Source organism: Petromyzon marinus, chromosome 68, assembly GCF_048934315.1.
Source record: "Petromyzon marinus isolate PM22_M1 ecotype Great Lakes invasive population chromosome 68, UKy_Petmar_22M1.pri1.0, whole genome shotgun sequence".
Taxonomy (NCBI): Eukaryota; Metazoa; Chordata; class Hyperoartia; order Petromyzontiformes; family Petromyzontidae; genus Petromyzon; species Petromyzon marinus.
The window spans coordinates 8,691,229-8,719,043 of NC_133734.1; the positions used below are offsets into that span (position 1 = coordinate 8,691,229).

Below are 27,815 nucleotides of genomic sequence, written 5' to 3' on the forward strand. Positions count from 1 at the left end.
TGGTTTATCTCCCAACGAGCGAGTGACCGCGAGGGGGATGGCGCGCGTCACCCCGTAGCGTCACGTGACGCGTGTTCCCAGCACGCCCACGGTGGAACTCCGCTCAACGCCGAGAGCGTGGAGAGAATTCCCCGCCCTCCCCTACCAGTGCGCTAACCACTGCACCACCGCTCCACCCCACACTACGCACATGCCCCTCTATACACTAAAGACAAAAATCTCCTGTGTAGCTTTAACAGACTGTTGGGTCAAGTGCTGTTAGTGAGTAGGCCAGCCTGGCAGAGACCCGCCTGGCAGAGACCCGCCTTTGTATTCTCAGGGGCGATATTTTATCATCGCACCAGGTACTCATTTGAGGCTGAGTCGACCTACGGGAGAACCAAGACAGATTCAGATATTCGCTATCAATGGTTTTAGTAAACCCGTACTGGGCCTTCCCTAGGTCGACTCAGCCTAAAATTAGTACCTGGTGCGATGAGAAAATATCGCCAATGGGGAGACAAAGGCTGTCGGGCGTGGTGCTGGCCACCCACCCCCTCATGTACCATTCCGGCCTTCATAGGTGCTCGCTAACAGCACTTGCCCCAACAGTCTGTTCAGGCTATACGAGGGATCTTTGTCTTTATCTATTGTGTCTATGTAGTCTTAACAGACTGTTGGGGAAAGGGCTGTTCATAGCAAGTAGCAGCGCCTGTGAAGGCTGGCACTCTCGCACACGAGGGGATGGTTGGCCAGCACCAAAACAGAAATACAAAGACACACACACACACAGACAAAGTAACAAAGACACACACACAGACAAAGGCATACAGACCAACCCACTAACCCAAAGAAAATTATCCCCCGTGTAGCCTTAACAGACTGTAGGGGCAAGTGCTGTTTGCTAGTAGCACCTATGAAGGCCGGCACTGTGGCACACGAGGGTGTCAGTAACCAGCACCACGCCCGACCCGCCTTTGTCTCCCCAGTGGCGATGTTTGCACATCAAACAGGCACTCATTTGAGGCTCAATCGGCCTAGGGGAGAGCCTGGACAGATTCCGATAATCGTCACTGGTGTTGGTGAACCGGTCATGGGCCTCCCCTAGGTCGACTCAGCCTCAAATGAGTTACTGGTACGGTGTGTAAGCATCATCCCTGAGGTGACAAAGGCGGCCGGGCGGGTTGCTGGCCACCCACCCGCTCGAGTGCCGTGCCGGCCTTCATAGCTGCTCTGTATCAGCCCTTGCCCCTACAGTCTGTAACGTCTACACGGGGGATCTGTCTTTGTGTGCGTGAGTGTGCGTTGTGCCCGTTTCTCTGCGCTGCTCACACTCCTTGCTCTCAGGACGCACGACTCAGATCCAGAATCCTCACTGAGTCACCATCAACACCATACACACTCAGTGCGGGGTAGAGCGGTTGACAAAACGAGTGGTGAAAGGAGTGCAGCAGCTCCATGGAGTCGGCGCGGTAAAACGACAGCAGCCCCGCCTCCCAGTGCAGGTGACACCCGACTCTCCGGGGAGGATCCCTCACCGGCACTGAGGTCCAGACACCACCATGAATCACGTAGCAGCTGTTGTTATCTTTATATAACACCCAGGATGAGTCGTTCTGTCCCAGACCGCACTCTTTATCACTCCCTTTCCGTGCGATCGTCCCGTACGCGACTCCAACCACACAGCCCCCCGTCGCACCCCCCACGTCCACCTCCCAGTAGTGCTGACCCGATGAGAAGCTCTCTGAGCACAGGGCTTGGTCCCAGCAATCAAAGCGGTGTGGGTGATCGGGGCGACCCTGGGAGACAGCGGTCAGCGTCACCGTCCTGAGATCCGAGGAAATCTGGAGGTCGTCCTGGGCAGAGTTTGGGTCCACAGTCGGTGAGCGTCCATCTGCAGTAACGATAATCACAGTAGCCGTGGTAACAACAGCAGCACTTTAACAATATCACTCGTGCACTAACACGCACGCACACTACAATAGAGCAATTCATAATGGGCATTGTTACACAATGTTGTAGCGCGTAGCTAGTGGTGTGATGACATCTAACGGGCGCTTTGTGAATCCGCTGCTAGATGAGGGCCTCCCTGCACCATGCGGGTCGTGGGGGATATTGACCATACTTCACCACGCCGGTTACCGTGCGTTGGCGAAGGCAGGCGAGAGCACAGAAGTACAGTACAACGGTGCGTTTGTCTGCACTGCCAGCTGCTGCCCGCCAAGTAGCCCCGCAGCCTGTAGCACCTGCTAGGCAGGGTGGTGACTACCCCACCACGTGACCCCGCAGCCTGTAGCACCTGCTAGGCAGGGTGGTGACTACCCCACCACGTGACCCGGCAGCCTGTAGCACCTGCTAGGCAGGGTGGTGACTGCCCCACCACGTGACCCCGCAGCCTGTAGCACCTGCTAGGCAGGGTGGTGGTGGCTGTCCCACCACGTGACCCCGCAGCCTGTAGCACCTGCTAGGCAGGGTGGTGGTGGCTGTCCCACCACGTGACCCCGCAGCCTGTAGCACCTGCTAGGCAGGGTGGTGGTGGCTGTCCCACCACGTGACCCCGCAGCCTGTAGCACCTGCTAGGCAGGGTGGTGGTGGCTGCCCGTGCGGGGCTTTGCGAGGTGCCAGGAGGTGGGGCGCTCTGTCCGCTAGGGCTGCACGATTTGGGGAGAATCTCTAATTGCGATTTTTTCTGACAGATATTGCGATTTGATTTGCGATAAAAAATGGAAATAAAGCTTCAGTTCGATATTCAGTGTGTGATAGATTTAAAACACGTGATGGAGCATTACCACGTGATACCATCACAATATGAACTGCTCTTTATATTTTAATGCAAGGATGAGAACTTAAAATATATGAATTGCTTCCAACATGTGTTTATCAAAATGTTTTAATAAAATAAAACAATCAAACATATACAACTGTTAAGTTAAATAAATAAAGGTATAATAATAAAACACAAAACAATTCCAAATAGAAACTGACGGGACTTTTCAAATCGCAAAAAAATCGTAGCCCTTGCGATTTGCTAATCGCATTGTTTGAAATTCCGATTTCGATTTGGAATCGATTAATCGTTCAGCCCTACTGTGCGGTAGTGCCCGTGGGAGGCAGTGGATCACAGCAGCAGCGTGGATATAAACACCGCCATAGCGTCTCTGTGTGTGTACAACAAACACAAACGTCTCCCGTGTGTCACCTTTCACAGACTGTAGGAGCAAGTGCTGTTGGTGAGCACCTGTGAAGGCCGGCACACGAGGTGGGTGTGATAGTGTAGTGATGTACACTCTGTGTGTGTGATAGTGTAGTGATGTACACTCTGTGTGTGTGATAGTGTAGTGATGTACACTCTGTGTGTGTGATAGTGTAGTGATGTACACTGTGTGTGTGTGATAGTGTAGTGATGTACACTCGTGTGTGTGTGATAGTGTAGTGATGTACACTCTGTGTGTGAGATAGTGTAGTGATGTACACTCTGTGTGTGTGATAGTGTAGTGATGTACACTCTGTGTGTGTGTGATAGTGTAGTGATGTACACTGTGTGTGTGATAGTGTAGTGATGTACACTCTGTGTGTGTGAGATAGTGTAGTGATGTACACTCTGTGTGTGTGATGGTGTAGTGATGTACACTGTGTGTGTGTGATAGTGTAGTGATGTACACTGTGTGTGTGTGATAGTGTAGTTATGTACACTCTGTGTGTGTGATAGTGTAGTGATGTACACTCGTGTGTGTGTGATAGTGTAGTGATGTACACTGTGTGTGATAGTGTAGTGATGTACACTCGTGTGTGTGTGATAGTGTAGTGATGTACACTCGTGTGTGTGTGTGTGATAGTGTAGTGATGTACACTCTGTGTGTGTGATAGTGTAGTGATGTACACTGTGTGTGATAGTGTAGTGATGTACACTGTGTGTCTGTGTGATAGTGTAGTGATGTACACTGTGTGTGTGATAGTGTAGTTATGTACACTGTGTGTGATAGTGTAGTGATGTACACTGTGTGTGATAGTGTAGTGATGTACACTGTGTGTGATAGTGTAGTGATGTACACTCTGTGTGTGTGATAGTGTAGTGATGTACACTCGTGTGTGTTTGATGGTGTAGTGATGTACACTCGTGTGTGTTTGATGGTGTAGTGATGTACACTCGTGTGTGTATGATAGTGTAGTGATGTACACTGTGTGTGTGATAGTGTAGTGATGTACACTCGTGTGTGTGATAGTGTAGTGATGTACACTCTGTGTGTGATAGTGTAGTGATGTACACTCGTGTGTGTGATAGTGTAGTGATGCACACTCGTGTGTGTGTGTGATAGTGTAGTGATGTACACTCGTGTGTGTGTGATAGTGTAGTGATGTACACTCGTGTGTGTGTGATAGTGATGTACACTCTGTGTGTGTGTGATAGTGTAGTGATGTACACTGTGTGTGTGTGATAGTGTAGTGATGTACACTGTGTGTGTGATAGTGTAGTGATGTACACTCTGTGTGTGTGAGATAGTGTAGTGATGTACACTCTGTGTGTGTGATGGTGTAGTGATGTACACTGTGTGTGTGTGATAGTGTAGTGATGTACACTGTGTGTGTGTGATAGTGTAGTCATGTACACTCTGTGTGTGTGATAGTGTAGTGATGTACACTCGTGTGTGTGTGATAGTGTAGTGATGTACACTGTGTGTGATAGTGTAGTGATGTACACTCGTGTGTGTGTGATAGTGTAGTGATGTACACTCGTGTGTGTGTGTGTGATAGTGTAGTGATGTACACTCTGTGTGTGTGATAGTGTAGTGATGTACACTGTGTGTGATAGTGTAGTGATGTACACTGTGTGTCTGTGTGATAGTGTAGTGATGTACACTGTGTGTGTGATAGTGTAGTTATGTACACTGTGTGTGATAGTGTAGTGATGTACACTGTGTGTGATAGTGTAGTGATGTACACTGTGTGTGATAGTGTAGTGATGTACACTCTGTGTGTGTGATAGTGTAGTGATGTACACTCGTGTGTGTTTGATGGTGTAGTGATGTACACTCGTGTGTGTTTGATGGTGTAGTGATGTACACTCGTGTGTGTATGATAGTGTAGTGATGTACACTGTGTGTGTGATAGTGTAGTGATGTACACTCGTGTGTGTGATAGTGTAGTGATGTACACTCTGTGTGTGATAGTGTAGTGATGTACACTCGTGTGTGTGATAGTGTAGTGATGCACACTCGTGTGTGTGTGTGATAGTGTAGTGATGTACACTCGTGTGTGTGTGATAGTGTAGTGATGTACACTCGTGTGTGTGTGATAGTGATGTACACTCTGTGTGTGTGTGATAGTGTAGTGATGTACACTGTGTGTGTGTGATAGTGTAGTGATGTACACTGTGTGTGTGATAGTGTAGTGATGTACACTCGTGTGTGTGATAGTGTAGTGATGGACACTGTGTGTGTGTGTGTGATAGTGTAGTGATGTACACTGTGTGTGTGATAGTGTAGTGATGTACACTCGTGTGTGTGTATGTGATAGTGTAGTGATGTACACTCGTGTGTGTATGTGATAGTGTAGTGATGTACACTCGTGTGTGTGTGTGATAGTGTAGTGATGTACACTCGTGTGTGTGTGTGTGATAGTGTAGTGATGTACACTCTGTGTGATAGTGTAGTGATGTACACTCGTGTGTGTGTGTGTGATAGTGTAGTGATGTACACTCGTGTGTGTGATAGTGTAGTGATGTCCACTCGTGTGTGTGTGATAGTGTAGTGATGTATACTCGTGTGTGTGTGTCTGATAGTGTAGTGATGTACACTCGTGTGTGTGGTAGTGTAGTGATGTACACTCGTGTGTGTGTGATAGTGTAGTGATGTACACTCGTGTGTGTGTGTGTGTGTTAGTGTAGTGATGTACACTCTGTGTGTGTGATAGTGTAGTGATGTACACTCTGTGTGTGTGATAGTGTAGTGATGTACACTCGTGTGTGTATGATAGTGTAGTGATGTACACTGTGTGTGTGATAGTGTAGTGATGTACACTCGTGTGTGTGATAGTGTAGTGATGTACACTGTGTGTGATAGTGTAGTGATGTACACTCGTGTATGTGATAGTGTAGTGATGTACACTCGTGTGTGTGTGTGTGATAGTGTAGTGATGTACACTCGTGTGTGTGTGTGATAGTGTAGTGATGTACACTGTGTGTGTGTGTGATAGTGTAGTGATGTACACTCGTGTGTGTGTGATAGTGATGTACACTCTGTGTGTGTGTGATAGTGTAGTGATGTACACTGTGTGTGTGTGATAGTGTAGTGATGTACACTGTGTGTGTGATAGTGTAGTGATGTACACTCGTGTGTGTGTGTGATAGTGTAGTGATGGACACTGTGTGTGTGTGATAGTGTAGTGATGTACACTCGTGTGTGTGTGTGATAGTGTAGTGATGTACACTCGTGTGTGTGTGTCATAGTGTAGTGATGTACACTCGTGTGTGTATGTGATAGTGTAGTGATGTACACTCGTGTGTGTGTGTGTGTGATAGTGTAGTGATGTACACTCGTATGTGTGTGTGTGATAGTGTAGTGATGTACACTCTGTGTGATAGTGTAGTGATGTACACTCGTGTGTGTGTGTGTGATAGTGTAGTGATGTACACTCGTGTGTGTGATAGTGTAGTGATGTCCACTCGTGTGTGTGTGTGATAGTGTAGTGATGTACACTCGTGTGTGTGTGTGATAGTGTAGTGATGTACACTCGTGTGTGTGATAGTGTAGTGATGTACACTCGTGTGTGTGATAGTGTAGTGATGTCCACTCGTGTGTGTGTGATAGTGTAGTGATGTACACTCGTGTGTGTGTGATAGTGTAGTGATGTACACTCGTGTGTGTGGTAGTGTAGTGATGTACACTCGTGTGTGTGTGATAGTGTAGTGATGTACACTGTGTGTTTGTTGGTGTAGTGATGACTGCGGTGTGTAAACATCGCCACTGGGGAGACAAAGGCGGTCGGGCGTGGTGCTGGCCACCCACCCCTCGTGTGCCGTGCCGGCCTTCATAGGAGCTCGCTAACAGCACTTGCCCCTACAGTCTGTTAAGGCCATACCAGGGATCTCTGTCTATATAAACCTATCGGTAGATATTGATACGTGTTCTTAGTTGTTGCCTGTGTAGTGATTTACACGGGCAACTCAGTTTATGCCTTGGTCTAGCTGCCTAATAGAACCTAAAGTTGACTTTGATTCTGAGAGCTTCAGGCTGTAACACGAACCCTAAGTATCCTCAAGGTGTCTGGATCTCGCTGCCTCAAGCACTAATAATGAATCCTAAACATCTTAGCCATAGTGTGTGTGTCAAAGACTCACACGCAGAATAGCAACAGCATCCTCACTCAATCATACACACGTGTAGTGTTAATAGAGCTCATGTAATAGTGATTTACACTCATCTCTGTGTGTGTGCTATATTTGAATGTATAGGTATATTGCTACATGTTTTATAGCAATTTATCTTTTTTCCTACGTAGTGATTTACACGGTCAACCAAGGTCAAGCCCTTGGTTGGCTGTCTGATAAACCTCTGAATATACACACAGAATCCTAAAGGTGCCTTTGAATCTGAGAGCCTTATGCATTAACACTGAACTCGAAGAATCCTAGCTGTGTCTGAGTCTTATCATGCTGCCTCAAGCACTAATAATGAATCCTCAGAATCTAAGCCATAGCGTCTCTGTGTTAAACACTCACAGATACACACATCTTAGCAACATCATCCTCATTCAATAATACACACGTGTAGGTTTAATAGAGCTCATGTAATACTCCTTTACACTCTTGTGTGCTGTATGGTAACTTAGAGGTATTGCAATGCATGGGCAATAGTAATATATGTGTATGTATATACATTTCGATTTAAAGCGTTCGTGACTGCAATGATTCATCTTCTTTGGTTCTTTCGGTAAAGTCACGTAGAATGATAATACAATAATAAATTGATAAAATAAAATAACACAATAATATTCTCACGACGTTTCGGCCACAACACAAGCGGCCTTCATCAGGTGAAGGGGGCGAGACTGTCTGGTAGGACAGCGCTGGAGTGAAAGAGCCACGTTCAGATCACGGCCTTTAAGCTGTGTGAGAGGAACAAAGCGCCTTGACAAAGGAATTAGCATATAATTTAGCATTGAAATGGCTGAATGATTAGCTTGTGACTGGTCACAGAAATAGCTATGTTAAAAGTTAAAGCATACACACCCGCAGAGGCACCCATTGTTAAAGGAATTAGCATAGAATTTAGCATTGAAATAGCTAAGTTAAGGCATACACATCCGCAGAGGCACCCCTTGACAATGGAATTAGCATAGAATTTAGCATTGAGATAGCTGAGTGATTAGCTTGTACCTGCTGCAGAAATAGAGCTTGTACCTGCTGCAGAAATAGCTACGTTAAAGTCAGAGCATACACATTCACCGAGGCCCTTAGTACAAATCAAACAGGAGAATTTAGCATTGAAATAACTAGGCGAATCCAGCATTGAAACAACTGAGTGATTAGCTAGTGACTGGTCACAGAAATGACTACACATCTGAGCTATTCACAGTACTATATAGTGAACCAATAAAAACTAAAATATAAATTACCTTCATGTTATCAATAAACTCTATATTCTCCAATCAGCTAAGCTACCAACAATAAGTCGTTATATATCACAATGCTATATGGCGAAAAAATGGGTGGATTCTTACCCTCAAATTTCAGCACCACGGATAGCTACGGGCCCCGTTCAGACGGACGAGTTCGTCCATGGTCGGAACAGAGGAGGGGGAGAGAGACAGCTGCGAGGCCCTAGTATGCTCCATGTTGTAAAACTATACCATTAACCATGGTGTGAGAGGTATTAAGAGGCAATGCTGGCGAACGAGCTGCGGTCTGAAGGTCATCGTAAAAATACAATTAATTAAGAACAGAAATGATTTAAAACATCTTTCCAGTGGTTACTAAGCCTGAATCCATCTTCTCGGTTGAAATTGTCTCTGTGCTTGTATATGTGAATGGCCTCATGAACGAATCTCTCATGGTAGCCGGTTGGTTTGCAAAGAACCTCCGTCTTGGAGAAGTCAATGTCATGTGAGCCCACTGAATTATAACAGTGATCTGCCACGGCAGAGGAGTTCGTCCTACCGTGTTTCAAGTCTGCTTTGTGTTCGCGGATGCGAACATTTCCGACCAGGAACACATTTCCAGTGAACTCAAGCACGTACACCAGGCTCTCAGGGCTAATGGCTACTCCGACTACACAATCCGCAAAGCCATCACTCCAGTCATGAAGAAGGATCCTCTTGTGGAGCCACTCAAAACCATCACCTTACCCTACATTGCAGGGGTCACTAAAAAGATCTCCAAAATCCTGAACAAACACAAGATCCAGGTCCGATTCAACACAGTACATAAAATCCGTGATTTAGTTCCATCTGTAAAAGATGCTGTTCCAGACATACAGTACCCGGGCGTTTACAAACTAAAGTGCTTCTGTGGTAGTAGCTACATTGGAGAAACCAAAAGACATATCGCGGACCGCATCCGCGAACACAAAGCAGACTTGAAACACGGTAGGAGGAACTCCTCTGCCGTGGCAGATCACTGTTATAATTCAGTGGGCTCACATGACATTGACTTCTCCAAGACGGAGGTTCTTTGCAAACCAACCGGCTACCATGAGAGATTCGTTCATGAGGCCATTCACATATACAAGCACAGAGACAATTTCAACCGAGAAGATGGATTCAGGCTTAGTAACCACTGGAAAGATGTTTTAAATCATTTCTGTTCTTAATTAATTGTATTTTTACGATGACCTTCAGACCGCAGCTCGTTCGCCAGCATTGCCTCTTAATACCTCTCACACCACGGTTAATGGTATAGTTTTACAACATGGAGCATACTAGGGCCTCGCAGCTGTCTCTCTCCCCCTCCTCTGTTCCGACCATGAACGAACTCGTCCGTCTGAACGGGGCCCGTAGCTATCCGTGGTGCTGAAATTTGAGGGTAAGAATCCACCCATTTTTTCTCCATATAGCATTGTGATATATAACGACTTATTGTTGGTAGCTTAGCTGATTGGAGAATATAGAGTTTATTGATAACATGAAGGTAATTTATATTTTAGTTTTTATTGGTTCACTATATAGTACTGTGAATAGCTCAGATGTGTAGTCATTTCTGTGACCAGTCACTAGCTAATCACTCAGTTGTTTCAATGCTGGATTCGCCTAGTTATTTCAATGCTAAATTCTCCTGTTTGATTTGTACTAAGGGCCTCGGTGAATGTGTATGCTCTGACTTTAACGTAGCTATTTCTGCAGCAGGTACAAGCTCTATTTCTGCAGCAGGTACAAGCTAATCACTCAGCTATCTCAATGCTAAATTCTATGCTAATTCCATTGTCAAGGGGTGCCTCTGCGGATGTGTATGCCTTAACTTAGCTATTTCAATGCTAAATTCTATGCTAATTCCTTTAACAATGGGTGCCTCTGCGGGTGTGTATGCTTTAACTTTTAACATAGCTATTTCTGTGACCAGTCACAAGCTAATCATTCAGCCATTTCAATGCTAAATTATATGCTAATTCCTTTGTCAAGGCGCTTTGTTCCTCTCACACAGCTTAAAGGCCGTGATCTGAACGTGGCTCTTTCACTCCAGCGCTGTCCTACCAGACAGTCTCGCCCCCTTCACCTGATGAAGGCCGCTTGTGTTGTGGCCGAAACGTCGTGAGAATATTATTGTGTTATTTTATTTTATCAATTTATTATTTTATTATCATTCTACGTGACTTTACCGAAAGAACCAAAGAATATGTATATACAGTGATGCACATGGTCAGCCACAGTGATAGATCAGTCTGGCTATGTGAGCCTCTGGTATTAACCTTGAACCCCAATAATCCTTACCGTGCCTTAGTAGGGATATAGTAGCCTCAAGCATTATGAATGAATATTGACACTCATTAGGCTGCCTTAGTCTGGTTATGAGCCTACAGCATCAACAATGAACCCTATGCATCACAAGGATGATGTGGTCTTGCTCTAATCTGATGATGACATCCATTACAGAGAAGACTTATACTCGTAGATTCATCTGCTACAATGGTTACTTTGGCCAACAGAATCCTCACTGGATAATACAAAGGTGTAATATCAATGAAGCTCATGTAATAGTGAAATACACTCGTGGTTGTGTTATATAGTATTGTCTAATGAATACATTACAGTCGTAATGTTGATCTTTGCACGTGCTGTGTGGTGATATAAAATATTAACCAAGGTTATGTCTTAGTCTGGCTCTGTGAGCCTCAGCCATTAACTGGAGAACCTAAGAATTCTTAAAGTGCCCTAGTTTGACTCTCTGAGCATCAGGCGGTTAATATGAAGCCTAAGAATCTCAAATGTGTCTTGGTCTGGATGTGTGATCCTTGGGTAATAACAGTCATCCATAAGATTCCTATAATTACCTTGATCTCGTTTAAAAAGCCATAGCCTTTATCATTGAATCATACAAATCCCGCAGGCTGCTTTTGTGCCCGCAGTGCTGATGTTTGCCAGACGTACTAGGTAATCATTAAGGCTGAGTCGATCTAGGAGAGGTCCAATATTAGTTCTGAATCCAGCCATGGCCGTGAATCACGTGGGGGTGACCATGTTTGTAGCTCAGTGCACAAACCATCCCATCTTCATTGAACATTCACTCTCACTTATCCATACACCTCCGATTAGCACGGTTGGCTACGTACAGTGTGAAAGAAGTTCAAGATACATGCATACAGACACTATTATAAAGGCAAATATATCTCCGTATATCTTTAACAGACTGTTGGAGCAAGTGCTGCTAGCGAACACCTTTGAAGACCAGCATGGCACACGAGAGGGTGGGTGGCCAGTACCACGCCCGACCGCTTTTGTCTCTCTCGTGTCTATGTCTACACACTGCACCAGAAACTAATTTGTTTTTATGTTGAACCTCTTTCGCATTGCACATAGCCAACAATGTATTTACGGCTGAGTCTACCTAGGGGGAGTCCAGGACCTGTTCAGATAATCATCACTGGTGTTGGCCGTGGGCAGAAATCGAACTCCAGTAGCTGGATTTGTAGCGCACCATGCCAACTGCTAGACTACCCCTTTCCACACACTCCATTTCATCGATACATACACACAGCCACGATTACATACGCAATAACATACATGTGTAGAGGAGTAATGGGATGACATCATGTCATCTGTAGAGTGGGATGACGTGACGTGATGATGTCATGTCATCGAGGCGGCAGGGTACTTAAGGGGGACCCCGGGACGAGGGCGGGTTCGCCGAAGGGAGAGTGAAGGGTCCGCCATGGGAAGAGGAACGAGAGCCAGCGTGGGAACACCCCAGCCGCTGCCGAAGAAAGGCTAGAGGGGTGGAGGCCTCACCTCGTCGCCGGGCGGTGATGGGTGAGCTCCCGCCCGGGGCAGACAAGGAAGTAAGCAAGGGGGTGTAGATAGTTGGAAGCAGTTCCACGTGCAGGCCAGAGTTCTGACGCGCACCATAACGGGTGTAGGCGTCGAGTGTAGAGTGTAATAAGTCAGTGAGTGTGGAGTACACAGAGTCATGTGAAGATTGCTATTAAACCGGCGTAAGCCCTTACCTGAAGTTTTGTCTGCGTGTGGTTCTACAATCCTGCTTGGTGTTAAGAGTTAACACATGTACACGTGGTAAGAGACCGTGTTACTCACACATGAACGGCAGCAGTTTGATCAGAGCTCCTTGCTGTGCGCTTATCATGGCAATGTCTTCTTTGCTGGGAGATGAGTGTGGAGCTTCCTTCTGAGCGTCTCTCCTGTGACACCACAACCATCAGTGACTCACACAGCCCGTGTCTTACACAGCACCAACACACACAGCACCATCACACACAGCACCATCACACATAGTCCGTGTCTTACACAGCATCATCATCAAACACAGCATCATCACACACAGCCATCACACGCAACATCATCTTCACACACAGCATCATTACACACAGTATCATCATGTCCCACACGCAGCTTCACCCAATGTGTGAATCTGTGCGAGCTCATGAGTCCATACCGATTTGTCTCCTTCAGGTGAACCTGCAGGAGTCAGACACAGGGGGCGTGAGACAATTCACCTCCAGTCACATTAACCACACGGTGATTGGTAGACGCGATGTGGCTGCGCTCAGCCATTCGCGAACCCCAGTGTTGTTCGTTGTAATCAAGACAAAGCCATGGATTCGTTTGGACTCGATGGTTCTCATCAGCAAGGTGTGGCCTCTCAAACCCTTGCCACAGGCAATAGGCGTACGTGGCACTCGACATCGAGTGGCAGTGATTGTGAACCAACATTCCAAATAATTACATCATGGGACCACTCCTTTGCCAGTACCAAAATATGAGAATAGGTTTTCCCTTTTTTTCTGGCAACAAAACAGATGTTAAGATATTAAAACAACAAACGTAAACCTTTTACAAGTAATCATGTCTGCATTAACCACAATTCTTGTGGTCAGAGTGCAAACAAAAAACACTCTGATAATATATGCATTGTCTTTGAAACTGATTGGTCCAAACCAGAGACAGCTTTCTTTCGAGGCTAGTCTCAAACGGTGCTAGATCAGAGGACGCCTCTAGACTCGGCTCGAAAGAAAGCTGTCTCTGGTTTGGACCAATCAGTTTCAAAGACAATGCATATATTATCAGAGTGTTTTTTGTTTGCATTCTGACCACAAGTATTGTGGTTAATGCAGACATGATTACTTATTAAAGGTTTCAGTTTGTTGTTTTAATATATTTACACCTGTTTTGTTGCAGGAAAAAGAGGAAAACCTATTCTCATTCGAAATAATTATCCACCCAGAGAATTGCGTTACCTTGGTCAGTAGTTTAAAAATTTTGGGACGATTTTTGGACCCAAAAATGGCAGGGGCCCACCTTTGATACGATTTTTGAGCAATGTACATGAATAATGTACATACATAACGTATTTGATTAACTGTGAATAACCCAACTAATAATAGAGATCCATTGTAATTTATATGCATAGATTAACCTACTCTGGGCTTCGCACCTGATTGGCTCACAGTGATGACTTCATATTTATTCCTCTAAGACCAAAACAAGAGAATTTCTCCACAATTCTGATGGTCACCTAATGAGGCTGGTTGTAATTAATGGCAAAACGTTGTACTCCAATTGTAAATGTTATGGGTTTACTCCCCAGCACACAGGTGTGCTGAACTAGTAACTAATTGGTATGCTATCTTTACGTGACAAATATAATTGGCTGTGTCGGTTGGTGGCAAGTCAACACTTGTTGAAGCAGAGAATCTCCGGAATGGTTTAAACTTTCCGAGACTGATAAAAAAACCAAATACCTATGGCTCTCCTGATGTTAAAATCTCTATTTTAGTATTACGCTTGATTGGTCCACATTTGGTTACGTTAATAATCAAAATCTAGCAGTAAATAGCTTAAATCTGTATATTACAAGACCATGTGGTTAGATATTGTAGTGCCAACGTCTGTATACATTACCGACCGATTATTAACTTGAGGGATTTGTTTGTTAATAGTTTATTGATTCTTTGCAAATTCAGTAGCAATTAATGTTTACAAAAATATACAAATCCATGTTGGTGGACTTGTTTCCACCTTTAATTCCAGAACACAAGGGCCACGGATTGTATTGACAATGCAAGTTGCGTTATTATGTTCTTTGTGACACCTCGCATGTGCTGCCTTTCTAAATGTACAAGGCACTTATGAACACCAGTCTTACGAACCAGCTTTCATGAATTATATATGTTTTTTACATTGACGTAAAACACAAACTTAATCACGAAAAATGTTTTTCATCGGAGCAATCCTCCGCGAAATGTAATGAGTCAGCCTCATGCTGGCAGTGAGTGTTTGTGCGTGTGTGCGCCCATGCGCGTATGTGCGTGCGTGTACAAGTTAGTGTGTGGGGAGTGGTAGTGCAATGGTAAGCGCGCTGCGTTACCAACCCGGCGACCCAAGTTCGATTCCCGCTTACGACCAACAGCAGTGACGATTATCTGAATGGGTCCTGAGCCTCCCCTAGGTCGACTCAGCCTCAAATTATTACCTGGTTTGGTGTGTAAACATCGCCAATGCAGAGGCAACAGTGGTCATTGGTGGCCAGGTGGGGTGATGCCCTCTCACCCCCTCGTGTGCACTGCCGGCCTTCATAGACGGTGCTCTCCAACAGTCTGTTAAGGCTATATGGGGCATCGTTGTCCTGCATGCGCACGTGCCCCATGTTCGTGTGTGTGTTCAATTGTAGCGACTCATTTTGTTTCTTTCAACAAGCAAGACAGGATCAGGACTTAAGGTAAGCGAAAAAAAACGATTTCTTCTATTTAAATTACTTTATCTTATTTTTTATTTACTATACAAATGTTTTACCGTGTTATGTGAAAATGTACAGTATTTCTTCTTATTTATGAGTTTAACAATGCATCAATGTTTTGTTGAACTGTAACATATTTCATGACACGGACTTTATGGGCATTTAAATCGAGTACATTGTTGTGCTCTGACTTATGAACTTTTCGACTTACGAACATGCCTGGGAACGAGTTGTGTTCATAAGTCGAGTACGACCCTGGCTCAGCGAGCGCTCTACCTGCAGGAACGTGAGCGAGTCCCTCTCCTCCTGCAGAGCGTGCAGGCGCGTGGCTGCTGCCTGGAGCTCGCTGATCTCGCGCTCGTAATGAGCGATGTTCTCCTCGATCCGGGACAGCAGCTCGCGCCCCTTCACATCCACGTTATCCAGAGTTGCCCTTTCATCCTCATCCAGCATTGCCCTCATGCGGGTGAACTCGCCTGAGATGCGAACCTTGGTCTGGACCATGGAATCCTGCAAGGGGCATGCGATGAGTTCTATAAATTCATATTCCATGCTGTTAAGACCAAAGTCACATTGTTTTCCAGTTACTCCAAACCTATTTTTCCCTGCCTCCACGTGATGTCTTTGGACTCACATCCCATTGAACAGGTCGATAACTTTAGGTATCTAGGTGCTACCTTGCCATTCACATTAATCATATCACCAGTAAGATTTAATAAACAAAATACTCTATATAAATAAACATTGTCTCACCTCGGCTCCATCTTGATATAGTCCAAGCCGCCATCCTCACCATCTTTGACTCCTGTGAAATCATTGACTGCCTAGCCTCTTGTTCCATTATACCACCTGGCTGCCCACTTTGACCTTGATGCCTCCATATCAACACATTATTGCAACCTCTGTATCACCTCCAATTTATCCCCCCTGGATTTGTTTAAAGACCACCACTGGGTTGTCTTCATCCTAAGATTCCTCTTAAACAAATCTGCCAAGTATGTAAGGTCCTCCTAACTCCACAAATTCCCAGTTGCAACCTCAATAAGTACCTCCCTATTCTCTCTAAAATGACCATATATTAAAACTAGGTTTTGCGATGCGTCCTTGCATGCTACTGATACTACCCCACGTTACTGGAGTGCCCTTGACTCTCAGCCAAGGCTGGGCTCCCTCCCCAGCCTCCAACATGATTAGAGAGCTGCGTGATGATTGAGATATGAACCAGTGCTCGACTCTACCTTCACCAACCTGCACTGACCCACGCAACTAAGTATGGCCAAATAGCCTCAATGATCAACACGATCTTGCGTAACCTTCGTCCAGAAGTGTATTGGTGAGGATCTGTAAATAATTTACCAAAACAGATACGCACACGATTCACCTTCTTCATAGATTTGTCTCTGCACATCATCAATAAAAGTATTTTGTATACAATCTATTTGCCCCATGATCTTTTGGGACTGCGTTACTTTATCAGTACTGGCAGACCTCGCTAAACGCCCAGTATGCTTCCTGAAGAAGTGAGCGCTTATCGAATCAGCGCCGAAATGGGTAATTGTACTGTTGTATATATGGGGATGTGTTCCCATCAGCGTTATTGCTTTCAGATGACCAATATACGAGGGCTTCATTGGGGTATCGGTAAAAGCACCAATAATACAGATGGTAAACATTATTTAATGAATCAAAAATAATTATAATAACCGCATTAAGTATGACATGCTGTGCATAATACTGTACTCCTGCTACCATGGCAGCAGTGGGAGATGAGGTGGTAGGATCTGCAGCGCTCCCAGTCTGGGGTCATTCTCAGAGAAGATGTCCAGGACCTCCGTGAACTTAGCGGTGACCTCAGTCTACATTTCTGTGGTGAGGTTTCTTGGACCTCTATCATGGTCGAGTGAGTTCTCACCTCGCTAACATTAAAAAAAAACAAAATCGATTGTTTTAAAAATGTAATAAAAATCGTGATAAGCTAATCACGGGGGGTGGGGTCTGGTTGGCTCAGCATGCGTCGTTCTCATTGGCTGAGCGAATGATTGGGGGTGGGTACGTTTGCTCGGCCAGCACCGCTGTGTGTTCCCACTTGTAAGCGCTTTATATGAGACTAGCTGTACCCGGTGAAACATTCACTGATCTAGCAGATCTTAATGAAACATTCACATATTTTTGTTATTCATATTTTTCAACAATTGCCATATGCTGGGTCATTTTCCGACACTAGATGAAGTGAATCACACGATATGACTCTTGATCGAGCAAGATATAATTGTCCTTGACTAAAAACAGACTTAGGTAAGTAAATGCATTTTTTATCAAACGTTTGACATTGTAACTTATTCATTGTAATTGAAAAAGCCAATCGTATGGGGAATTGTTAGCGTTTGAAACTGAATGTTAAATTTGTGTCGAATGGAATGAGTGGGATTCTTGGAATAAGTACCCTGTCGGAGGTTGCTCCACAAGATCATATTTGCTTCGATTATGTAAGTTTGTATTTGAGTAAGAGTAAGTCTTGTACCATTACGTAGTCTTCACAATGACATTAGGTTTCTAAGGAGCATGATAACGACTCCTACTTTAAGTTTCAGTTCATGAGGAGGCATTTCGGTTGGAGTAAGACTTTAACAATTCTTACGGGAATGCAAGTTGATCAGCAGTATCATCACTCACAATCGTATCCACGCACTGGAAAAGCACTCAACTCCATTGTTGAGATAAAAAAAGTCTGCGTTTGTAACACTCAGTATTGCGCTTCATTTAAGCTGTTCAGGAGTAATCGTAGAAAAGTAAATGTCACCGTATAGTTGCGCAAATGTATCTTGATTTTCTGGATAGCATTGTGAAGGTAATGTTGCTGTATCGTCTGTTTTTCCACCAACAACATCCAGGAGCTATTCCACAAGTTCCTTTTCACTTTCCAGAGCTCGCAAATTCTGTTTCAGCTTCAGCACCTGTAATTCTCCAAATTGTTTACATTTAACGGTTCGATCACCCAATAATCTATCAACAGCCTGGCATACGTGTGTGCTTCATCCCAGACAATTAGTTTCAATTGGAATATATTTGCGGCTTCGTGTTTGGCTTTATATTGCAAGTCAATTTTGCAGTTATTTTCAAAGAGATTTTAGAGACTGAATGAGCAGATCAGCCTCCAGCTAATAGTTTTGCTGGTATTCCTGTTGACGCAACTGGTGTTGCTATATCCCCTTTACCTCTAATACAGTGGTTCTTAACCTTGTTGGAGGTACCGAACCCCACCAGTTTCATATGCGCATTCACCGAACCCCTCTTTAGTGAAAAATAAAATGTGATTTTTTTCAAATTCAAGACGTAGATATGTTTTTTACTGGTACACAAAATGAGCCGTGCATGAACATTACCTTGTTCAAAGAATAAAACCAACACAATGCATAAACTCACAACAAATTACATACCTGGAAATCAATGTGACTTCTGCTGTTGCCTTTGAGAGATCAGTTCAGATATGCGTGGCTTCACCTTGGCAAGTGCCACTCTCATGTCATTTTCACAGCAAAGTCTGTTCCTTTTCTTCGTTTTTATGTCCAGCATCCTCGAAAAGGATTGCTCACAAAGATATGTTGTAACAAATGGTATAAAAAAATCCAGGGCTTTCTTAGCAATAACTGGATACTTGTTCATTTGTCGACACCAAAACGTTGAGAGCGTTGTTGTTCTGAAGAGTTGCTGTTGAACCTGGCTCTGCTGAATTTCAATGATTTCGTCGAGGAATTCATCATTGACATCTGCTGTTTCAACAGCAAACGTGAACGGCTGTCTCACCCATGCTGGATATGACTCTCTTGTAGGGAAATATCCGTCGAGAGACTTTGCAAGCTCATCTAAGTGCGTGGCAATTGTTTGCTTCAGTTCCGTGGATACAGAAATATCTCCGATTCCAGACACATCTTCGATCTTACTTGCACAGTCGTCCAGAAGCCGGAAGTTTGCGAAGTTATTGTTCTCTGTTCGTCGTTTCCATAACGGTAGCTTTTTTTGAAAAGCCTTCAGGTGTTCTTCCGCTTCCATGATATTGACTCCACCACCCTGCATCTGCTGATTGAGATGATTGAGAGCTGCGAATATATCAGCCATGTACGCTAAAATGAGAATGAACTCAGGATTTTTGAAGCAATCTGCATGGCAGTGTTGGTGCTCTTGCAAAAACAGGGCTAATTCCACACGCATGGCAAAAACACGATTCAGCACCTGTCCCCGGGATAACCACCGAATATTAGAATGGAGCAGAAGTACCTCAAATTCAGAGCCCATTTCTTTACACAGCTCACTGAAGATGCGGTGCCTCAGAGCACTTTTTCGCACATAGTTCACACATTCCACCACAGTTTTTAATACTTCTGCCATTTTTGGAGGTAAGGTTTTTGTTGCCAACGCATGCCTGTGCAGAATACAATGCGTCACAATGATGTGTGGTGCATCGGCCTTTACTAGCGCACCAAAACCAGACTTTCTTCCCAGCATGACTGGAGCTCTGTCCGTACAAACTGCAGAAACCATATCCCATGAAAGATTGTTGTCTCTGAAGAAGTCATCCACAAGCTTCTTCACATCGGCTGCCTTCGTTGTTGTTGTAAGAGGCTTACAAAATAAAAACTCTTCTTTTATCATGTCGTCTTTGACATAGCGTACAAAAACAGCAAGCTGGCTTAGATCAGAAACGTCTGTGGTTTCGTCGAGTTGAAGGCTGAATTTTGCCGGGCTTGAAATCAGATCCGCGACTACTTGAGCCAAGATGTCTTTACTCATGTCTTCTATTCTGTCACTGACGGTGTCATTTGAAAGGGGAATTTGGGATAATTTACCTTCGGCCGCTGTTCTGAGTATTAGATTCGCCATCTTTAATGCAGCTGGTTTCACAAGTGTTTCACCAATGGTGTGTGGCTTGCCCTGCTTTGCGATCAGGTAAGCAACTTCGTACGATGCTGTCAGGATCGGTTTGTTAACAGGTACAAATCCAAGAGCAGGCAGAGTGGCCCTTTCATCGAATCTGGCTCGCTTCACCCTGAATTCAGCAAGTGTTGTGTTCTTGTATTCCCCGTCTCCATGCAGCTTCAAGAAGTGTTCCTTTAGTTTTGCCGGTGCAAGACTAGAGTTGCTCAACTTGGCGTTGCAAGTCATGCAGATAGGACGCTCACTCCCATCACGTTCCGTGATACATGAGAATCCATGTTGTACATATTCGTCCGACCACTTTCTTCTTTTGCCCGACATAGTTAGTATGGATAAAATATTAAAGAAATCACACGACGTACGACAACAACAGTCACACGTTGACTACTGAGTACGCACTAAATTCCCCGCAGCGCTGATTGGCCAAGCAGTGTAGCATGATCATCTGCAGCCAGTGATGGCCAAGCGGGCCGTGTGTGTCATCACAAATTTACACAATAATTCAAGTGTGTCCGGACCTCCGTGGCGGGGGCTCTGCCGAACCCCTGAGATCGACTCACCGAACCCCTGGGGTTCGATCGAACCCAGGTTAAGAACCACTGCTCTAATAGTAGTGTGAAATAGTGCTGACTCTTGTACAGCAGTTGCAACTGTAGGTGGGCCGTTATCACACACGCTGTTGAGCATACATGCATATGTGTCGGTTGGGTGGAGGAACTGGGGCATATAAGCAGCAGAGAGCGAGAGCTCCAGGCTGCCGGTTCTGGAAGTGGACTTGTCTCTTCCTCGTCACCTTTGTCGCTACCGCCTTTACCTGGGCATTGTGCGGCCGGACAGTAGTTGGCTGTCTCGATCGACGCCATCGGTGCAATGCGGCTGGGTCGTGTCTCGGTCGGGTCGTATGGCAGCATGGTCATGAGAGAGGGGGCCGGAGTTGGTGGCCTGAACACAACACCAATAAAAGGGGAGGACGGTGCCTCCTGCGACTATCTGACTGAGTGTGTGCGACGCAAGCACACACACAGAAGCCTCCAACAAGAAGGAAGAAGAGACCTATGACACTACACTTATAAAGAGTGATAAATGCCATTCAGGACAATAGCAAAGGATATATATGTGCAAGGAGACAATAAAGATTTGTGGACGACATAGATCCAATGGAAAATAAGCTGCATAGTCTTGCAGTAAAGTGTTCATATGCTCTATACGTTAGGAAAGGATGCAGGACTAAGGCTTAACGTGGAAAAGACAAAGACAATGCTGTTCAGAAATGAATACATTGAGAGAGAAGCAATAATACAAAGCAGCAGGATTGTGAATGTAAAGGAATTTGTATTCCTTGGGACATCTACTGACATGGGAGAATTACTGCACTAAAGACGCAATAAGAGCGAGAATCGCAAAGGCAAAATTATTAATGGCAGGATTTAATAACATCTGGAGAAGCAAGAAAATCAGCTACAAGAACAAACTGAACATCTTAAGAACATGCGTGTTCAGTACAGCTTTGTATGCTTGCGAGACTTGGACGTTAAAAAATACTGACAGACATAAGATATTGGTACTCGAAATGTATTGCTATCGAAGGATACTGCATCTAAGCTGAACCCAAAGAGTAACCAGCGTATAAGTAAGAAAAATATGGCACCCAGAAGAAGATATGATGCAGCAGTGATGAGAAGGAAACTGGCACTACACATATGTAGTATGGAAAACAGCAGGCAAATGAAAAGTATGTTGTTGTTCAAAAATATGGAAGGAACCGGAAAGAGAGTGAGACCTCACAGAGAATGGATTGACGACATTAAGATTGGTACCAGTAAGATGTGGCACTACTAGAGCATATTGGCACAAGACAGAGACAGGAAAGTGGAAGCCAATGACGACATGGGCAGTAGACACCTACTACGGGCTATCTGCCCATGGATCGTCATGATGATCACCAGGTAGGGCAGTGGTGGTGTGGTGGTCATCAAACTGTGTGGTGAGTAATTTATGAATGGATGCTGGGCTGTCTTCACCAACCCACATTGACCAGCATGGTAAAGTATTGTTAAGCAATCTGCTAGCCTGACGGTTGTGGCAAAGCCTCAATGTTACATTGGTTTAACAAAGGTTGTAAATTATCCATAAGAGTTATTTTAGTACATGTGTAGCATAATAGTGCCAGCTGGTGGACAGTGGCAGAAACTGTGGTTGACAAACAGTACACACGCCGATGAGGGTGTGCACGGTGTGTTGGCAGAGAGGAGGAACTCGGGCAAGGGTCATGGAGGACCCCATCTGGAGGCCTCTGGAACCTGCTAGCAGGTTCGAGAAGAGTGGTGCAGTCAGGGTGGAGCCAGGCCGCTCTGGGAGCATCAAAGGAGCCGAGAGCGGGGTCTCGGGGCTGCCGGTTCTGGGAGTGGACTTGTCTCGTCGTTGCTGTCATCTCATTGCCGTCGTCACTGCCGTCTTCACTAGATATTGCGCTGCTCAAAGTTGTTTGCTCAGTCGGCACGGTCAGTGTTTGACCGTTAGTGTTGTGTACAGGATAGGCTAAGCAACTGTGGAGAGTGTGTGGACAAGACCGTGAAAGTTGATAAACAAAAGGTGCCTCCTACGAACCTTGTCTCAGAATCATTGACACTACAAATGCATAATGTACATACATGATGTACATCGTGTGTGTTGATTAACTGTGAATAACCCAACCAATAATATATATCAATTGTAATTTATATAAATACATGAACCTCTCCTCCATCTCCTGGTCTTCGCACCTGATTGGCTCACAAGTGATGACATCACATTTAATTATCTATTTAAGAACAATTCTGGCTGTGGCCTGATGAAGCTGGTTGTAACTACCGGTGACATGTCATACTTGAATTGTAAATGTTGTGGGTTTACTGTCCAACACACCGGTTTGCTGAACTAGTAACTAATTGGCATGTTTTGTTTACATGACAAACCTTAATAATTGGCTATGTTGGGTGGTTAGTGAGTTTAATGACACATTCATATTGTCGCGATCTAACTCTGAAAATAACTCTATTTTGGATAATGTTAGTCGCAAAAGCCCAAGTGTTATACTTGCGTAAAGCATTATTACCATCACAAGGTGACTTGATAGAGGATACAAATCAATCATTAGCAGGGCGGGGTGTAGCAATGCTCATAACACATCGCCAGGCAACTCTGTCCTGGGTTCCACACCATGCCGAGTGCAGGCCGCCTAGATTAGGATGCCTGAGATCGGCCTCAATCGTGCGCGTCCAGGTCAGCCTCAGCCTGCCCCTGGGCTACCTCCAATCCCGAGCAAGGCCGTTAATGATTGCACACAGTGCTCTGGTGGGATCATCCAACGTGTCAGCCCTGCAATGTGTCCACGAGGGCAGATCCTCCTGGCTGTGACTGCTTCAGACAGCGACTGTCACGCTGTTCATCGATGGAGTCCAGTATTTGAGATACATTCGCAGAGTGAATGTGAAGTCTCCGTCGCAAGCTACACTGGTCAAAGGCGTCCAGTTCTCTATATCAGGATATGCCCTATTCTAGGTCATATATTTAGTTAGAATGTAAATCCATACAGTTGATAACAAATAGGCTCAAACCCATTCCTTGCAGAAATATTAAAAGTATACGCAATTGCATAACTATCAGTTGCCTTATACCAGGGGTGGGGAACCTTTTTTCTGCCAAGGGCCATTTGGAAATTTATAACATCATTCGGGGGCCATACAAAAGTATCAACTTAAAGATTAGCCTGTTGTATTTCGTCAAACATTTAATTAACTCACCTCTAATGTGATAGCTAGAACTGCCAAATGATTTCGCGAGCCTTATACGGCCCGCAGGCTGGACATTCCCCACCCCTGCCTTATACGCACAACACCAATATTCAGTCATTAATACATCACAATGAATGCCAACTGAAATGCAAGTAAAACAAGTTTTAACATTTCATTACGTATGCATTGTCTATTTTATACTTGCATGTGTGATGAAATAGTTTTCCCGGCGTTCCCTATCATATCTCTTCAAGTCATCTCTTGTGTTCTAGAATTAAAGAGCTAAGATTTTCTATTATATTTTATCACAATCTTTACTTGTAAGTTTTAGTTTTTAATCTAATGCACTCTTATTTGATCAAACCCATAGAAAGTAATTCGAGTTATCCCGTATACATCTTTGCAGTGGTACTAAAAATTAACTTGTTTGTTATAAACGTTGCATTTAAAAATCCACATTCAAGCAGCAATATACATCATGTATTGCTATTTCCAATTATACTAAAGGCTTACTTGAATCTACGGAGTTGTTCTCATAGAGTCACAGACTTCACGCAGGGTGGAGACCACGAGGTCACAGTACCCACATGTCGTACCTGCACGTCCTTGCGAGTGGACTTCATCTGTCCCACGGATGCCTCAGCTTTCTTCCTCTTCTCATCCACCGCTCGCGTCTCTTCTCCGACTCTCCTCTGTAAGAAACAAAGTCACCAGAGGGGACTCCACTCCTTGAGCGGCTCTCTCTCAGCCCCACTCCACACGGAACTCACCACAGTGACAGCTCTATAATTGCCCACCAGAAGAGTGCTCAGGGAGTCAGCCTGGACTGACTTAGCAGTCTGTAAGCAAGAAGGCGCAGTGAAGAGAGAATAATAATTTCCTGATGTTTAATTTAATGCGATGTGGAAGTCGCGAATTTGTCAGCTCGTGTTCTGGTGGTGTAGAGGCCACAGCAGGGGACAGGGACACGATCGTTCAACACAACGGCTCTTCACTTCACGTGCAACGTCCATTCACGGACTTCCTCCAGCACGGCTCACCCAAAAAAACGTCGAACCACCCTCCTCCTCCTTATACTCAAACTCCTGTCCCTTCCTTTCCCTGCCAAAACATGAATGGCGACCTTGAACTGAAGCGATCCCATTCTCACACCCTGAGGTACTCACCTTCCGTGTCTCATGCTCATCCTCCAGTGTATCGACATCATGCCCTCTATGTTCCCCGGTAATGGTACAGGCCATGCACACCAGGCTCGCGTCCTGCTTGCAGTAGAATTTGAGCTCCTCTTTGTGCTTCTTGCATCTTCTTTCCTCCAGGCTGACAATGGGAGCCACCAGGACGTGGTCCATCAACTTGGGGTTTTTCAGATGAGGCTTTAGGTGGGACTCGCACAGGGACATCTCACACCTCAGGCAGGTCTTCACTGCAGGAGTCTCCCCATCATCACAGCCGTCACAGAAGACAACTGCGGCCATCCTCTCTCCAACTCTGAGCTGCTCCACCAGGTTGGCTAGCGCCACGTTCCTCTTCAGCTGGGGCCGCTCAGGGAAGATCGCTCGGCACTGCGGGCAGCTGAAGCTGCTCGCTCTCTCCCAGGCACCGTCCAGACACCGGAGGCAGAACGAGTGTCCGCAGCTCAGCGTGGAGGGGCACTCAAACGTGCCCAGGCAGATGGGGCAGCTCAGCTCACTGTCTACACAATCACTGGGAGACGCGCTCGCCATGGCCCATGGCTTCACTCGGACTCAGTCGCTCGCCGCGGCTCACGGAGGAGCTATCGCAGCGGCAGCAGCAGCTCGCACAGCGGAGATGAACAAGGAAATGGACTGACTTCACCTGCAGTTAAGTTATAAATACCTCGAGACACGCCCTGGAATGTTCCAAACGGCGGCCGCATTCACCTGTGTAGACGTGGCGTTACAGTCACGCACTGTGTTAGCTAAACCTTATTTTTGTGTTTAGTTTGTTGTCCTTCCCCTGCACTTCCGATTAGCACGGTTGGCTACGTACGGTGTGGAAGAAGTTCAACATACATACATAGCTTTGACCGGTCTCAAGTGATATAATATTTGTACAAACAAAACCCAGCAGCAGCAGCCAGGCACACAGCGATAATGGTTTGTCCCACAAGCTGATTGACCGGCAAGGGTCAGGCTGTGTGCATTGCACAATGGAACCGCACCTTGTGCAAACATTCTGATGTAAAGGTGAACTTGTTTTTTTCCTTCTGTGTCTTTATCCATTTTTTTCTTCCAAGGCCTTTTTTCAAGGTTCGCAGTCTGTAATCGTCTTCCACCTTCATCAACTAATATTTTAACTACTGGCTTCATGCGCCCTCTGTTCATCTTTCAAATATTTTTTCGTCTTTTTTATTCCTACCACACAGTTTTATTCTGGGTGGACGGTGGTTTTATGTATGTTGAACTTCTTTCACACCGTACGTAGTCAACCGTGCTAATCGGAGGTGTGTTTGTGAGTGTGCGGGTGAGTGGTTGGGTGAGTGGGTGTGGGTGAGTGGTTGGGTGAGTGGGTGTGTGGGTGAGTGGGTGAGTATGTATATTGAAATTATTTCGCAGTGTACGTAGCCACTCGTGCTCATCGAAGGTACGAGCGAGTGAGTGGGTGGTGGTGGAGGTTGAGTGATTGAATGGGGTGGTTTTTTGATGAGAGGGGAAACAGATGGGCAGGAGGATGGGGTGAAGGATGGGCGAGCGGGCGGTGATGGAGGGAGGAAGGGTGGCTGGGAGGGCGTGCAGTTGGGTGGCTGGGTCCCTGGGTGGGTGGCCTCACGCGTAACAACAGCGAACAGCCTCTGGCTAAACAAACATCGTCGTTCGTTTAAGCTCAAAATCGGTATGATTATCACTGCATATTTTCCTAATATGCATTAAAAAATCTTGCTCAACGTTTAAAATCACCATCACGTAAAAAACAATTCTTCATCACCTATTCTTGTCAATGTTGACATTTTAAATCCTGGACTCGCTGAGTTTGGCAGATTCTATAAAAAATAACAAAAATATTTTACAAGGTAGTAAGGTCCACTGAGATACATAGCTCTTTTTCCCAAAGGCGACCTGGCCACAAATGAAAGCCCAGCGAAGTGACTTTTCCCGTGGACATTTTCTCAGCCAAAAACTCTGAACGCGTGACGTGGATTCTCAATGTCGAGGGGAGAGCGGAGGGAGCGGAGAAAAATTTACAGGACCACGGCGAGAAAGACGCAAACTCCAAATATACAGCAGCAGGCGTCAGGGTCGGGATCGAACCCACGACCTCCTGTGTACAAGGCGAGGTAGTTAATATCTCAGAGCCACCGCAGCAAAATGTAAAAAAAAATCACAGAACAGCCACGATGAACAAGCAAACGAACTGACTTCACCTGCAGTTAAATTATAAACACCACGAGACGCGCCCTGGAATGTTCCCTGCGGCAGCCCTGCTCACCTGTGTAGACGTGGCGTCACATTCACACAGTGCCAGGGTGTAAGAGCCGCAATTGATATATTTATACAAAAAACCCATTGTAACCGTGAAAACGGTGATGGATTTTTCCCACAGACTGGTTACACCAGATAGGGTGAGGCTGGGTTTTTTCAGAGTAAACTGCACGTTGTAAATTCTTATTAAAGTTTTAAAGTTATAGGTAGGCTTTCGTGAGAAATATTAGCTGTAATATTTTTTTTCATTTTGGGTTAGATCCCTTAAATATAAAGTGTCGTTAAACCCGCCAC

At 45.2% G+C, this 27,815-nt stretch overlaps 1 protein-coding gene across 1 annotated transcript; it reads right to left on the reverse strand.

The window, feature by feature from the left end:
- On the reverse strand, positions 1-26,554 carry LOC116956983 (E3 ubiquitin-protein ligase TRIM7-like). Its single transcript, XM_076054912.1, has 6 exons — positions 25,248-26,554; positions 24,678-24,773; positions 15,653-15,886; positions 13,076-13,098; positions 12,718-12,821; positions 1-1,873 (listed from the first exon to the last, which is right to left on the reverse strand). Exons 1-6 carry the CDS (start codon positions 25,803-25,805, stop codon positions 1,323-1,325), a joined length of 1,566 nt encoding a protein of 521 aa, XP_075911027.1. The 5' UTR covers positions 25,806-26,554; the 3' UTR covers positions 1-1,322.
- Between the last annotated feature and the right edge of the window lie 1,261 nt (positions 26,555-27,815).